At 34.4% G+C, this 15,689-nt stretch overlaps 3 protein-coding genes across 3 annotated transcripts in view; all 3 read right to left on the bottom strand.

The window, feature by feature from the left end:
* Positions 1–479: 479 nt before the first annotated feature.
* Positions 480–1,340, bottom strand: mespab (mesoderm posterior ab). Its single transcript, XM_051099008.1, has 2 exons — positions 636–1,340; positions 480–533 (listed from the first exon to the last, which is right to left on the bottom strand). Exons 1-2 carry the CDS (start codon positions 1,323–1,325, stop codon positions 480–482), a joined length of 744 nt encoding a protein of 247 aa, XP_050954965.1. The 5' UTR covers positions 1,326–1,340.
* A 6,054-nt stretch (positions 1,341–7,394) lies between these two features.
* mespbb (mesoderm posterior bb) lies at positions 7,395–9,074 on the bottom strand. Its single transcript, XM_051100118.1, has 2 exons — positions 7,661–9,074; positions 7,395–7,502 (listed from the first exon to the last, which is right to left on the bottom strand). The coding sequence occupies exons 1-2, from the start codon at positions 8,390–8,392 to the stop codon at positions 7,452–7,454; spliced, it is 783 nt and encodes a 260-aa protein (XP_050956075.1). The 5' UTR covers positions 8,393–9,074; the 3' UTR covers positions 7,395–7,451.
* Positions 9,075–12,965: 3,891 nt separating this feature from the next.
* Positions 12,966–15,689, bottom strand: part of sv2bb (synaptic vesicle glycoprotein 2Bb) — a 40,560-nt gene continuing 37,836 nt past the window's right edge. The window contains exon 13 of the mRNA XM_051099786.1: positions 12,966–14,484. Within this exon, the coding sequence (XP_050955743.1) occupies positions 14,301–14,484 (184 nt within the window). The 3' untranslated portion in view covers positions 12,966–14,300. The remainder of the gene's footprint in view (positions 14,485–15,689) is intronic.

The raw sequence follows: 15,689 nt of genomic DNA, 5'->3' as shown, positions 1-15,689 counted from the left end.
AAATGCTGTAAAAACATCATGATTCCCTCCCACAGAAACTTTTTTGGAATTGTAGTTTTTATATATTTTATAACAGCAACAGAAAAAAATGTTTCAAATACGTTTAAGAACATGATCAGCAAATTTCTATTATTTTTTGAAGGTGTAAATAAAACTGAAATTATCTTTAAAATACTGTAAGTCTTTCTACTTTAAAATTTCAAGTTTAATTCAACATGTTGCTGTTCTGTTGAATTGTGTTTTAAAGTAAAATGAGGAAAAAACAAAGCAAATGCAAAAAAAAAAAGTCATATTTCAAAGCATTTAATTAAAAAAAGACAATAAATAAGCAATATATACAAATGTACTCAATATAAAAATATGTTATCTGATAAATAATTACAAATAATTAAAACAAATAAAGTCTTTAAATGAAGTTTTCACGTAGTGACCATCTGATTTTGTCATAAGGTGACCTTATATCTTCTCCTCGTTGTTCTTCATTGGAAAAACTGATGGCTGTATGTAGCATTGTGTGTTGTTGTGCAGGGAAACTGTTAAAGGAAGAAAAAGGAATTAAACCACTGTGCAACAAACAAATAGAACTCTAACAGTCTTATATTTATTAAAATAACAGTAATGAAAAGCCTCCTTACCATATAAGATTGTGCATCTCTGAAGTTTGAAGTAGAAGGGAAGTTGTTTTCCATCTGTTGTGGTGAATCACTAAAGGTTGTGAATGTTGGACAATACTGGACATTGTCTTGCACAAGTCCCTGTGGCTCATCCAGACCCCAGGTTTCAGAAAGCAGACCATTCTGAAGCCTATCTGAGGTATCTTGTGAGTAGCATCTTGATGTTGTTTCATGGTTGAAGGTCTCCTCAGACTGTTCCAGCTGAGCAGAAAGATACGAGATGTAGCTTATAGTGAGACGAAGGGTCTCAATCTTGGTCAGGGTTTGTCCAGCAGGAGCCACAGAAGCAGGTAAGTAGGTTCTGAGATGATGGAGAGCCTTGGTGAGATCCCTCATCCTGAGCTTCTCTCTTTCACTGGCCGTCTGACGCTTCGTTCCAGGGTTTTTAGACCTGGAACGTCTCTTTCCATCAGCCGGTAGAGCTAATCTTGGTTTTTTAGCCGGTGCGCAGTCAATGTCGGGTTTCCCAGTGGATCTTCCAGCTCCCCAACAGCTTGCAGGAGGAGAAAAACATCCAGAATCAATGGAGGAACTTGGAGAAAGGCTGCCACAGGCACTGAAGTACCCAGCATCCATGGTGGTAGATGATCGCTCGTATTCAATCTGGGATTTGGCTCCCTGGAGCATATAAGGAGAAAAGTTAAACTCCATGGTTGTGAACTTTCTGAAGCTTGAGGAGATGTTTCCTTCTTGTTCTCTGGTACCTGAGTGAATGCTAAAGAGCTGGAGGCAGCAGCCCAATATATCCTGGATGAAGAGGTGTGATGTTGCACCTCCAGAAGGCGCTTAAGAATTTCAAAGCAGCAGAGAGACATCACACCAGGGGCAGGGGGTCTCTGGGAAAACTCACTTCACTTCAAGCACAGGTGGGAGGTGGCAAATTCAGCGGTAAAATAACATTCACTGGTGCAGGACAAGTTCAAGATAGATTTAGATTTAAAGTCTGGGGATTTTATTTAAGGAAATAATTGTGATGTGAATTTTTGGGCACTGTGTGCTTCTGCATTAAGATCAGTATAATTATAATTATAAGCATTCTTAGTTATTGTTCAGTTTTAATTAACAATGCAAAGCCAGTCAATCAAAACTATGCCATGCAATTTTTTTTTTTTCCATCTTGCAGGAAAGTTACACAGGTCTCGATTCATTTTAAGATCTGGGGGGTGAAAACTTTTGAAATTTGAAGATCAGGGTAAATGTAACTTATTTTGTCTTCTGGGAAACATGCAAGTATCTTCTGTAGCTTCTGAAGGGCAGTACTAAATGAAAAAAACATGATATTTAGGAATAAGAAAAATGTACACATCTCATTCTGTTCAAAAGTTTTCACGCTCAGCTCTTAATGCATCGTTTTTGCTTCTGGAGCATCAGTGAGTGTTTGAACCTTTTGTAAAAGTTGCATATGAGTCCCTCAGTTGTCCTCAGTGTGAAAAGATGGATCTCAAAATCATACAGCCATTGTTGGAAAGGGTTCAAATACAGAAAAATAATGAAAAAACAAACAAACAAACAAACAAAAAAAACTTGTGACCTGAAGAATTTTTCTGATTAACAGCGGGCAATTTAACTGTTTAGGACAAACAAGGGACTCATTAACAACTATCACTAAAAAAAAAAAAAAGCTGTGGATCATTCAGGTAACAACACAATATTAAGAATCAGGTGTATGTAAACTTTTGAATAGGGTCATTTTTATAAATTCAGCTATTATTTTCGATTGTGGACTATACGTAAAAGCCTTTTATGTGAAATATCTTATTCGGGTCGCTACTAAATAAAAAATAACATGCATTTTGTATGATCCCTCTTATTTTTGTAAAATAATTAACATTTTGCAGATTCTGTAAGGTGTATGTAAACTTTTGACCTCAGCTGTATTTATTTTATTTTATTTTATTTTATTTATTTATTTATTGAGCCTCCTTGCCATACACGATTGTGTATCTGCAGTGTGAAGTAGAAGGAAAGTTGTTTTTATTAATTTTTATTATTTTATCTGGGTTTTTTAGCTGGTGCACAATGGCGGTTTATTATTATTATTATTATTATTATTATTATTATTTATTAGAAATGCATTTATTTATACATTTACTTTTTATTAAAATTATTTTTAGATTCATTTAAAATGTTAAGAAATTAAAATTTCTTATTTTCTGCTTTTTATAAAATGCTTGCTCTCAGAGTAACACCTCTTTTTGTGAAGTGTGTAGCCTGTGTCAGTTGTTCACAGGTTTTTGTTTAGACAACTGACTTTTACCTTTTATGGCCTCATGGGAACTCAAGATGGTTATTTTAAATAAAGCAGATTTTAAAAGTTTGAATTTGAAACCACAGTTTTACTCAACAGTTTTACCTTAGTATAAAAATGTAAAATATATATATTCTAAAACTAATAAATAAATAAATAAATAAATAAAAATATTCTAGATTATAATATACATAATATAAATTATTTAGAATTAAAATCAACCTTACAATGTCCAAATGACAAGATTAAAAAAATAATAATAATACAAATTAAATAAATACTAAAAAACTGTGCATGGACGTGCTTTTTAGATTTGAAGGAAGATAAAATATTGATGGTTGTGTATCCAGTTGTTGTTTTCTTCTCTGAGGTGTAAGGTGAGCTCTTCCTCAAGCCTGGGCTTGTGGATTACGGCTTCAGTGTGAGTAGCTCTGAGGAAATGGTTCCCAGACCACAACGTGTCACTTTTTGCTCCTTCCTGCCCGGTGCTGATCTGAAATAATTAGATTTCAACTGTTCCCAGACGACACACTCATTTCAGACAAGATCAAAAGCAATGACTTCTATGAATTTTCTGATGAAATCAAGAATGAAAAAGTTCTAAATTCCGAATATGATATCAAAAGTCATCGAATGGGATTTCAGATATAAATCTATGACATGATTTTTGCATTTAACACAACCTGATAGATTAAAGAATACAGTGAACTTAATACAAGACCAAACAAGAAACAAAAACATCAAAAAACGCTAAATGTGCGCTTAACTCATTAAAAATGTCACTGGTCACTGTTAATTCACTAAAATGTTGATTTAGAGTCTCAGACCTCCTTGCAAATGAGTCTCCCTCTTCCTTTTCAAAGTGTTCTTAGTTTTTCCTAAAGCATCAAAGGTCGATTAGCACATCAATGTGAAGTGTTTTTCTTATCCTGCTCGGTTAAATGTTGATTTGAGGTAAACAACTAAATTGTCTAAATCCTTTCCTCCCAGTGCTCTGTAAACTGTGTATTGAGCTCCGCATTAGCATATCAGTCACAGGGTCAAGGGTACCTAAAGCAGAGCCCTAGTTCTAATTAGCTCAGTATCTAACACCTCAGCACGGTCCTGAAACGCATGCAGCACGCCGACCCCTCTCGCATTAGAGGATTATGAAGATAAGGATGCATGAAGTTCAGGCTTTTGAAGGGATCATCTGCTCCAGACTTTGAGGTGCGAGAAGCTCTTTTTTTGTTGACCTGTGGTACATTAAGAAAGAGGTTCTATTTGCACAGGCCTGATTAGTACCTGGATGATGGTAAGGCCTTTGTGTCATGGCACAGCTTGAATGGGTTGGGGAATACCATGTTATATCTTTTGATTTATTTGTGACCTTGGACCACAAAACCAGTCTTACATAGTATTGGTGTAGCAATAGCCAAAAATACAGTGTATGGGTCAAAATTACCAATATTTTTTTTTTTTTTTCTCATATATTCCAGATTTTCGAATAGTTGTATCTTATATTGTCATATCATAACAAACCATACATCAATGTAAAGTTTTATTTATTCAGATGAAATTGACCCTTATGACTGGTTTTGTGGTCAACGGTCACATTTTTAAATATATATAATATTTTTCCTTTTCTTCTTCTATAAATATTTATATTCAAAATTGTTTAGTTTATCAGATTTTTAACATTTATCTCTGATTTGAGTGGTCAATGATTTAAATCAAATTATTTACGTTTAATTATGTAATTGATACATTAAACATTCTGAAATTGAGCAAATATTTATTTATTTACTTATTTTTGTTTTATAAATTAGTTAAAACAATTAAAAAGCAAGGCAGAAAACAAACACTTTTTAATAAACAATATAAAGATGTTCTAAATATGTAATTCAGTGTAACTTTATATCTCAGTCAGTTTGACCACCAGAGGGCCTCAAATGAGAACATTTGAAATTGAAAGATTTAATATTTTGCTTTTTTTTTTTTTTTGGTAAAATAACAATAAAGCAAGATGCTGTTTAAAAAACGAATTTTGTGAATTAAAATGTTAAATATCATTCTATGTAATGTACATACAGTATATTTAAGAATACCTGTATCTGTGTTTTTATAGCCCTTGTCGTCTTTAGCTTTGCCTTTATTCTAATGTTAGTATGAGAAAAATACATAGTTGACAACAAAAAAGTATTTTTCAGAAAATGTTCTTGCTTTAGTATAATGACAGATAAAATTTAATAATATATTTTTATGAACATGTCTTTATACGAACATACTTAATATATCAGAATTAATATTATATAATTTTCTCGCAATACATACAAATCTTTCTACATGAAAATATATAACTGCCTTTACATTTTAGGAAGTGCAACCCTCAAGAAAAGACATAATATTTTAATCCTATTTTATCTTCTTGCTTGAATAATTGTTAGTGCTGGTTAAATGTTTTGCTCCGTATTAAATTTTCTTTATCTGGTGGAATCTAATATTCCTTTATGTGAATACTGGCTGCAAAAGCCCATTAGCAGGATTCTGAGTGTAATTTACATGTAAATGACTGAAGAGAGACTCAAAGCCTCCTTTAATGCTGTAACTGCCTGTCTTTGCAATTTCCGCACATTCCGGCTAATTTTTGCTTAATTTTTTTTTTTCTGTCAGCGGTAATGAAATCGCCAGACAGAAGGTAGAATTGCATTATATTATCAAAACAACACAGGTTAATCGATCTAGAAGAAATGTGTAACTCACATTGCTGTAACATCAGTAAATCATGCAACAGAAGCTAAATGGAGAAGTATAGGAGAATATTTGCTTATAAGTTCAGGACAAAAGTGACGGGATGTCAAGAGTGACACGACGAGGAGTCGTCATGAGGTCAAATTATTGCCGTGCATCTGCATGTGACTGTAAATTTGCGCCACCTTATGGAGACGATAGACATTGCCTTACAACAAAGCAAACGGATTCATGTTGCCTCCGTGACCCATCTAGAATATGTTTGAGATTATTATGAGAAACTATTACAGACTTTATTCATATATTGAATTAGTTGTTATATTTTCAGTACAATTTTTTTTGTGTTTTTGTCATATACTACCAGTCAAAGATTTTTGAACAGTAAGATTTGTAATATTTTTTAAAGAAGTGTCTTCTGCTCACCAAGTCTGCATTTATTTGTTCCAAAATACAGCAATATCAGTAATATTGTGCATATATATATATATATATATATATATATATATATATATATATATATACAATTTATATATTGTATATTATATGTGTGTGTGTGTGTGTGTATACATATATATATATATATATATATATATATATACATACATACATATATAATTTATATATTGCATAGTATATTTTTACTATATAAAACAACTGCTTTCTATTTGAATATATTTTAAAATGTAATTTATTCCTGCGATTAAAGCTAAATTTTCAACTTGTCTTCAGTGTCACATGATCCTCCAATAATAATTCTAATATGGTGATTTGCTGTTCAAGAAACATTTATAACAACAACAACAACAACAACAACAACAGCAACAATAATAATAATAATAATAATAATAATAATAGAATTAATACTTTTATTTAGCAAGGATGCTTTAAGTTGATCAAAAGTGATGATAAAGACATTTATAATGTTACAAAAGATTTCTATTTCAGAAAAACGCTGTTCTTCTGAACTCTCTATTCATCAAAGAAACCTAAAAATTATTTGACTGCTGTTTTCAACATAATAATAATATTTTTTGAGCAGCAAATCAGAATATTAGAATGATTTCTAAAGGATCATGTGACTGGAGTAATGATGCTAAAAATTCAGCTTTAAAATCACAGAAATAAATTACATTTTAATATATATTCAAATAGAAAACCATTATTTTGAATAGTAAAAAATATTACAAATTTTTACTGTTTTTACTGTACTTTGGATCAATTAAAATGCAGGCTTGGTGAGCAGAAGGGACTTCTTTAAAAAAACAATAAAAATCTTATGAAAAAACTTTTGACTGGTAGTGTATATGTCCATAAAGTTTTTTAATGAATTTTAATTTAGTTTAATTTAACTTATTAAGTTACACTAAATAAAAAAAAGAGAAAATATGGATTTAGTTTTAATTTTAGTTTTCAGTTAACTGTAATAACCCTGGTTTGAGAATATATTGATAATGAATAATTATAAATTATTGAAATAAGCTGCACAAATGCTCAAAATTAATTTTAAATAGTGAAGACCTTTTTAATGTTATTAAATGATAAATAAACACAATTGTTTTAAGTTAAAAGGTAATACACAAAATCGAAACTTTGACATTTAGACATTTTTATTATAAATATCAATAAATTAGTATAATTTTTGTACAAAAAAAGATAGCATACAAAATATATAATATTAAAATAATATAATCTTAAAATAAGATAAAACAATATATTAAAATACATTAAATACTGTACAGTGGAGTCCATGAAAAATATATTTGAAAAGTTTTAAAAGTATAAAAAATCCGATGAGAGTTTCATCCCCAGAATTCCGGTGCAATCGGATAGTGGACAGCTTTGTTGTAGCCCTAAAAAGAGAGGAGGAAAAATGTAAGTTTATTTTATTCAGCGTTTAGAACCCCAAATATTCACTTTTGAAAATGAAATTAATAATATAAAGCTAACACAATATGCTACATATTCCATATATATTCTTCATTTTAAATGTCCTAAACAAAGTACACACCTGGTATGTTGTGGCTGTATCTGCATACAAAGGGCATTCCAGAAGAGATTCAGAGCTGGAGTTGAAGGAATCGTCATAAGCAGGAGTTTCCATGCTCATGCAGACCTGATGACAATCCATTTCTGTCTTCCTCAAGACATGCTCTGAAGCTCTGAAGGTGCTTTGAGACAGTTCTGGATGTGATGTGCTGAATCCCCAGTACTCTGGTGTTGAATAGCCTTGGTTTTGAGGTGATCCTTGGTATCTAGAAGCTCTCAGGTCCCTCATCTGGCAGAGAGACTCTTCGCTGAGGCCTAGTTGAGCAGACAAATAGGAAATGTAGCGGATGGTGAGGCGAAGGGTTTCAATCTTCGTCAAGGTTTGGCCGACAGGAGCCACGGAAGGAGGTAAGTAAGTCCTGAGGTGGTGGAGAGCTTTGGTCAAATCCCTCATTCTGAGCTTCTCCTTCTCACTGGCGCTCTGTCTTTGCTTGCTTGGGTTCTTGCAACGCGTTCTTCTAGTTCCAACACGGGAACGTGCGCCATCTTGATGTAAGGAACCTGACGTGGGTGCCTTTGCACCTCCAGGAGGTGAAGAGGAATTGTTTTGAAGATGTGATGAAGGAGAGAAGTCCATGTAGGAAGTAGGAGAAACAGCTTCAGGAGATGAGATGTTGTAGAATTCAGAGTCTGAGCTCGGGCAGCTCCAGGAGTTCTGTGTGAAGTAGTTGAAGAAAGGAGAAGACATGTCCATTCTGTGTGGTTTGAGAGTCAGTGATGCCGGAGGGTTTGCTGCAGGGAGGCTTTATAGCAGCTTCAGGCCTCAGAGGTGTGAAGTGACACCTCTGCAGGCCTCTCCAGCCCGCCGCTGTCTGTCCCAGACCAGACTACACTGAGAGAGGGAGAAGCCCAGTCCCGATGTGGGAACCTACAGATATGAGTCATCAGGTAATGTGTGATTTTTCACTCCTACCCAGCATGAACCTTTTTTTTCCTGCTTCATTACTGTTTTTAACATCAAGCCCTCTAGTGCTATTTGGAATATTTTCAACCTAAAAGTATACACAATTAATTAATTTATTAAAAATGCATATGCTAAACTTGGAAAATAAAAAAAGGCAAATGTATTACATTATAATCAAAATTTCATATAATGCTATATGCACATAAAAGATGTTTATAATAGTTGATTTTATTAAAAAACGACCTTGTTCAAAAGTTTACATACACTTGATTCTTAATACTGTTACATGAATGATCCACAGCTGTGTTCAGTGATAGTTGTTCACGAGTCCCTTGTTTGTCCTGTAAACTGTCTGTTGTTCATCAGAAAAATCCTTCAGGTCCCACAAATTCTTTGGTTTTTCAGCATTTATGTGTTTTTAACCCTTTCCAACAATGACTGTATGATTTTAAGATCCATCTTTTCACACTGAGGACAATTGAGGGACTCATATGCAACTATTACAGAAGGTTCAAATGCTCACTGATGCTCCAGAAGGAAAAACGATGCATTAAGACCCGGGGGTGTAAACTTTTGAACAGAATGAAGATATGTACATTCTCCTTATTTTGCCTAAATATCATATTTTTTTCATTTGGTACTACCCTTCAGAATCTATAAAAGGTACTTACATGTTTCCCAGAAAACAAAATATTTTAAATTTAAAAAGTGTAAATTCAAAAAGTTTACACCCCTGGCTCCTAATGCATAGTTGCATCAAGTCTCAGTGAGTGTTTGAACCCTCTGTAATAGTTGCATATGAGTCCCTCAGTAGTCTTCGGTGTAAAAAGATGGATCTCAAATTCATACAAATGCAAAGTTGAATGCTGGATTCTTCGAAACCAAACTACAGACGATGCTATGCGGTCAATAGGTCACAGTTGTATAGGGACAGAGACTCAGCTCATTCTCTCACAGCCAAGGTGTTAAACGACACCTCTAATGGGTCACATTAAAGGCAAAACCACTTCTCTGTTGTCTGTGTGAACCTTTAATGGAATTTCACACCACATATGTAAGTGAGCTAATGAGGCTGGCTAAACAATATTAAGAGCCATCACACCAATATACTGTCATTGAAAGACATTTGAGAAATAAAGCCTATGCATATGTAAACTGGTTAGCTTTACATTATGAATTTTTAAACAGTGATTAGCATTAGCATAGCAATGATGAGCATAGTGCGATGAACGCATACTCCATGTCGCAAATGTAAAATGGCTGAACATTCAAAATCACTAAAATGACTTGAAGAACTCTAAGAAGGCTTTTCACTACATATTTAGCCTCTTTGAAGCTGTGTGGGTGAGTGTGGGAGTTTTGAAATGCCACTGTTTAGACTGGCACCTCAACATGGCACCTTGAGAACAACAAGGTGCTAAACTTGTGAGACACAGTTCACGAGCGGCTCTGCGACCTCACCGAGCACAAGTCAAGAGTTCATCTTCTCACAATCACTTAAGTGCACTTTTAGCCAGTCAGATACAAATTAATAGATTTTCCGAAGCATCTATTTTAGTAGGGAACAGTAAGGATCACATCTGTAAATTGTTTATATATTATTTAACATTAGTTTGTTTAACATAAAACATCTTTCTTTTTATCATAATTTTACTCAATATGTTTGTCTAATGTATATAGTACTAAAAAAATAACTATCAAAGCTTTTATGAATGAAACATTTGCCTTAAATAAAGGGTCTTTTGCACCTAGTTCTAGGAACTAGCCAGCTTGGTGGTTCCTAGAGAGCTAATTTCTCCCTCGGGCCGTTTTCCTAGTTGCTGCGCACCGACTGCGACGTCTTTTTTCGCGGCATTTACAAACGTCAACAACCGGTGAATGGAGGACGCCGTGATCGGAGCTGTTTTTGTTGTGTGTAAGTTTCGTAATACCGGAGATGGAATGCAAATGCTCAATTTACGTGACTGAAAGAGCATAACAATCTGACCAAATCTCTGACAACTTGCAGTGTGTTACATATCATCGAGGCTGAGAAAAGAACCCAACACTGCAGACAACAGGTATCTAAATGCCGTTATCGCTGTTTAACATGTTCATGAAGGGAATATTTTGTCAATGACTATTTAAAAATGCCGGTGTTTTGTAGCTATACAACTGTTTTAGACCATATTTTAAAGGAGGAGCACATTTAGTTTCCCCCCAAAGGAGTTACTATTACTATTTTTAATTTTTTTTTTTTTTTTGGATTAAATAAATACAGGCTTCATGAGCATTTGAGATTTCTCTCCAAATGTGACCCTGGACCACAAAACCAGTCTTTTTTTTTTTTTTTTAATTCAGTTGATTCTGAAAGATGATTCATCTTCTGAAAGATGAATAAATAAACTTTCTATTGATTGGTTTGTTGGGATAGGACAATATTTGGCCAAGATACAACTATTTGAATATCTGGTATCTGAGGGTGCAAAAAAATATATATATAAATATTGAGAAAATTGCCTTTAAAATTGTCCAAACGAAGTTCTTAGCAATGCATATTACTAATCAAAAATTAAGGTTTTATATATTTACGGTAGTAAATTTACAAAATATCCTCATGGAACATGATCTTTACTTAATATCGTAATGATTTTTGGCATACAAGAACAGTCGATCTTTTGACCCATACAGAGTATTTTTGGCTATTGCTACAAATGCTACTTAAGACTTGTGGTCCAGGATCACAAATATATTTAGTTCAATATTTGTGTTGTAGTAGGTTTGTGAAACATCTCAGCAGCTATGATTTTAGCACAATGACTTGTCCTTTCAAGGCCCCTGTATGACCTTTGTTAAGTGAACTTCCCGAACCCTGAGCTCACCCTGTGGGAGCCAAGAGGTGCCAGGTCTGTGGTGGTCTTTGGCACCTCAGATCCACGGTGGGCGAGACTGTTAGCATTTATTAGTTCACAATCTTGTAAGACCACAGTGTTCACCATCTATCCACCAAAGGATAAAAGACTGTATTTTATTAAGGACATGTTTCTATTCAATCCTAACATTTAAAGCAGTAACTTTTATCCAAACTGTTCTCTTAACATTCCCATGGGAATGACAATGTTCGCTCTTTTTTTCCCTCCTCTCATAGTGTGCAGCATTTTGCACCCTGAGTGTGAATCAAAACAAAATATCTTGAGACAGAGGTGCTGCAAATCAGGAGAAACATGACATTGCATTGTGAGAACGGCACAAGTATGTGGTGCCCAATGTAAAAAAAAAAACAACTATATTTAGTGCACTGAATACTGTAAGTACATTATCACATGAATCTTCAACAGTCTAGTGCTTGTTATTCACTTATTTTAAAAACAGAATCTGCATTAAAAATGAGCTTTGCACTCTGTTTTTGCATATCTTCCCATCCACTTCTACAATTCCACTGACCGTAAGTGTTGAATAGCTTGCCTACAAACTAAAACCTCTCAACCAAGCGAAAAGGGACTCTGCTCCAGCTCTGTTTCCCAGGTCTTGTTGTTACATCTTTCACACAGTTGCTCAAACCCCAAGACAGATTGAGCTGGCAGGCAGAGAAAAGTATTTAGCCAAAAAAAAAAAAAGCCCAACACAAACTGTGCGAATTACATAAATGTTTATTTTTTTTAATTCATAATGTACGGTCACAAAACGAAAACATCAGAACGGAAAACATAAAGTGAATTATTTCTGTGACAGCCAGAAAATATTTCCAAATAAATATGCTATAAAACATAAGAAGCGAGTGTTCACAAATAAACTTGCACAAGAGTTTATTATTAATTATGCATAATGAGAAAGAGGTTGCATTAGTCAGCTTTTATTCAACTTTTATTCAACTTTTTTGAGGTGAATTTTCAACATGGATCTTTTTTTCAGGTATGGAAGCCTGTTTCTGCCATGGAAAATAAATAAATAAATAAACAAACAAAAATAAATATATGTATCTATGACTTTTTATCTCACAATTCGAACTTTGTTTCTGGCAATTATGAGAAAAAAAAAAATCATAATTGTCAGATATAAGCAAAAACATTGTGAAATATACACTTGCAACAGAATAAAAAATAAAGAAAGCCAAATGGAACTTTTTATCTCACAAAACTTTTTTTTTCTCCCAGTTGCGAGTTTATATCTCACATTTGTGGGATAAAATGTCAGAATTCTGAGAAGTAAACTCAGAATTGCAAGAAAAACTCAGAATTGTGAGATGGAAAGTTCAATTCTCCCCTTTTTTTAACCATAGCAAAAACTGGCTTCTATATTTAGGTGTATAGATTTCATTTTAACGCATGTATTGTTCAGAATTTGTTTTTTAAAGCAAAAAAGTAATATAGTTAGCATGCACAGCTTTGTTCGTTGGTTACAAAGGTAACAGTAATATAAACTTTAAAGGGATAGTTCAGCCAAACATTACATTTTTGTCATTATTTACTCACCCTCATGTCATTCCAAACCTGTATGACTGTATTTCTTCCTTAGAACACAAAATAACATTTACAATTGAAATCAATGGGGTCCAAAAACAATATTGTATAGACAAAATATCGTCTTTCATGTTAGAAAAGACATGCAGGTTTGTAATGACATGAGGGTGAGTAAATGATAACAGAAACATCATTTTTCATGTACTATAACCGGCTCACGAAAACTAAAATGATACAGGTTACCACTGACTAGTATGGTCTAACCAGTTTTATTTGCAGTGAGACATACATTAGATCATCCAGACAACACATTGAGAAAAGACACAACATTACTTGATAAGTTACACACATGCAACTCAGTCAACAACACGTACAGATATGTGGCTCTGTGAAGCTCAAGTCCAAAGTGACCAAACCCTCCAACTTTTTTAAAATTCACAGAATGTGAAATCATAAAATAAGAGGGCGATAGAGAAAGAGATTGAGAGAGCACTAAGAAACAACACATTTAGTGAAAGGCAAGGTAAAGTGAGGCGAGCTTTGTAAGGTGCTTCACCAGATTGGGCAATTTACAGGAAATAAAGCAAAAATAGAAAACGGAGGAAGCACACGTAACGGTTTCTGCAGTGACCTAACAAACACAAGCACACATCCTGTACCGAGCATCCAAAACGTACAGCGACACATTGAAATCAGTCTCTTGACATACAGTAGGACACTTGCAAACACCTGGACAAAAATACACGTTTTTTCAGCGGAGGTTACATTATAAGCAAAGGCAGAGGGTGAGACGATAGCAAATTACAAGCTGTAGAATAAGATCAAAAGAAAATCTTCAACAGTACCTGAATTTTTTGACCAAGAAATGGCACAGGATTGAGACTTCCATAACTCTGATTACCCCTTCAAAGCAAATCTGGGACAATTGTATTTCTCACTAGAGGTTTTTCTCAATAACATTCCCTGTAGATTTTTCTCAAACTATATAACTAGTGCAGATATATATATATATTTTGAGGCTCCAAATGATCCAACAGGTCTTTAACTTATTGTATAGGAAATATCAGGCATATCTATACATTAATATTTGACTAGGGGTATATCTATCATTTGGTCCTTGTAGTTTTTGAATATTGGAGTTTAATATCACATACTATGAGTTTAAAAGTATAAGCCCAATTTTACACATGCCAGCAGTTGTTATCTCCACACTAGTAGTCATATACAGTGACCTGGACCAAACTGTCAGCTTCAGATTTTCACAGCAAGACCTTCTCTCTGGTCTCAGGCAGTTTCAGGGCCAGCACTCCACCACCAACCAGAGCACCGAATGACAGCAGAATGGGGATGACTTTGGTGATGCCTACGAATGAGGCAAAGATTGAGCTTCCCAATATAGCTGCCAACTTACAAATGGCATTTAAGACTCCAAACGCTGTGGCTCTGTAAAAGAAGTTGAGACCAGGCAATGAAAAGACAGTATGTGTAAAAAGACATTTGTATTAAGCCTGTTTTTTGAAAAGCTGGACTGATAAAGTGATTGTAACTCAGCGTTAAGCATGTATGTTAATCAGACTACAAGTGGCCTGGACAATATTTATTTTGTTATATCCAAGATGTATTTAATCGTTCAAATATACAATTGCACATCAATGTTGTTATTGTTAACAATTGTTGTTCTGTATTTGAAAGCTAAAAAAATAAGAAAATCTATTTTTATGGTTTATGACTCTTATAGTGCCACCTATTGTCGGATTTCCATAAAACTTTGAATGCTTGTTCATAATCATTTGTTGCATGTGCTTACCTAGTTTCATACGGTTTTGAGATTTCATTTTGAGATATGCAAACGTCCTTATAGACACTTGTGGCACTTTAGATAAAGACACAGCATACCAATTTTCGAGTCGATCAGACTAACGAGTGCTTAGTTATAGCCCTTTTTATGCGTTTTTCCTGTTATAGCGCCACCAAGTGGCCAAACTCCATGTTTTTTAACTGTCACCTCAGATTGAGCTCTTACATACGTGTTCCAAGTTTGACAAAAATATCTCTTTCCGTTTAAGAGTTATAGACGTATTAGTTAAAATGGCTCCGCCCCTTACGAACGTTTTGGCGCCCCGTTGCAACGGTGAGTCGAAAGTTCAATTTTTTGGGGGGATAATTATTGATATTCGCTCTCCAGAGAATCTTTCTGCACTGGTTTGGTTCTGATCAAGTGAAAAACCTAGGACAAGTTTGCAAAAGTAGGTTTTTTAAAATAATCCCAAAATTTCACAACGATCAAATCGGGCTTAAAGACACTTTAAGCCCTGCTGAAAAAAAACTGCATATGCTGGTAGGTAGGTTTTGATGCTGGGGTGCTGGTTAGGTAGGTTTTGATGCTGGGGTGCTGGTTGGGTAGGTTTTGATGCTGGTTTTTGACCAGCAACATGACCAGTAAAGGACCAGCTTAAACCAGCATCAAAACCTACTTAATCAGCATCCCAGCATCAAAACCTACCTACCAGCATATGCTGTTTTTTTCAACAGGGAGCCTGCGAGTAATGGTTTAGGACAGGGGTCACCAAACTTGTTCCTGGAGGGCCCGGGTCCTGCAGAGTTTACCTCCAAATTTCCTCAACACACCTGACTGGGAGTTTCAAGTA

This window comes from Labeo rohita, chromosome 25, assembly GCF_022985175.1.
Source record: "Labeo rohita strain BAU-BD-2019 chromosome 25, IGBB_LRoh.1.0, whole genome shotgun sequence".
Classification (NCBI taxonomy): domain Eukaryota; kingdom Metazoa; phylum Chordata; class Actinopteri; order Cypriniformes; family Cyprinidae; genus Labeo; species Labeo rohita.
Note: the sequence above shows the minus strand (reverse complement) of the source record. Positions and strands in the feature narration are given on the sequence as shown.

Coding starts and splice junctions, on each gene's coding strand:
- mespbb (XM_051100118.1), bottom strand. CDS start 8,392: ATGGACATGTCTTCTCCTTTCTTCAACTACTTCACACAGAACTCCTGG. Junction 7,503..7,660: donor ATACAGCCACAACATACCAG/GTGTGTACTTTG, acceptor CTCTCTTTTTAG/GGCTACAACAAAGCTGTCCA.
- mespab (XM_051099008.1), bottom strand. CDS start 1,325: ATGGAGTTTAACTTTTCTCCTTATATGCTCCAGGGAGCCAAATCCCAG. Junction 534..635: donor GAGATGCACAATCTTATATG/GTAAGGAGGCTT, acceptor TTCCTTTAACAG/TTTCCCTGCACAACAACACA.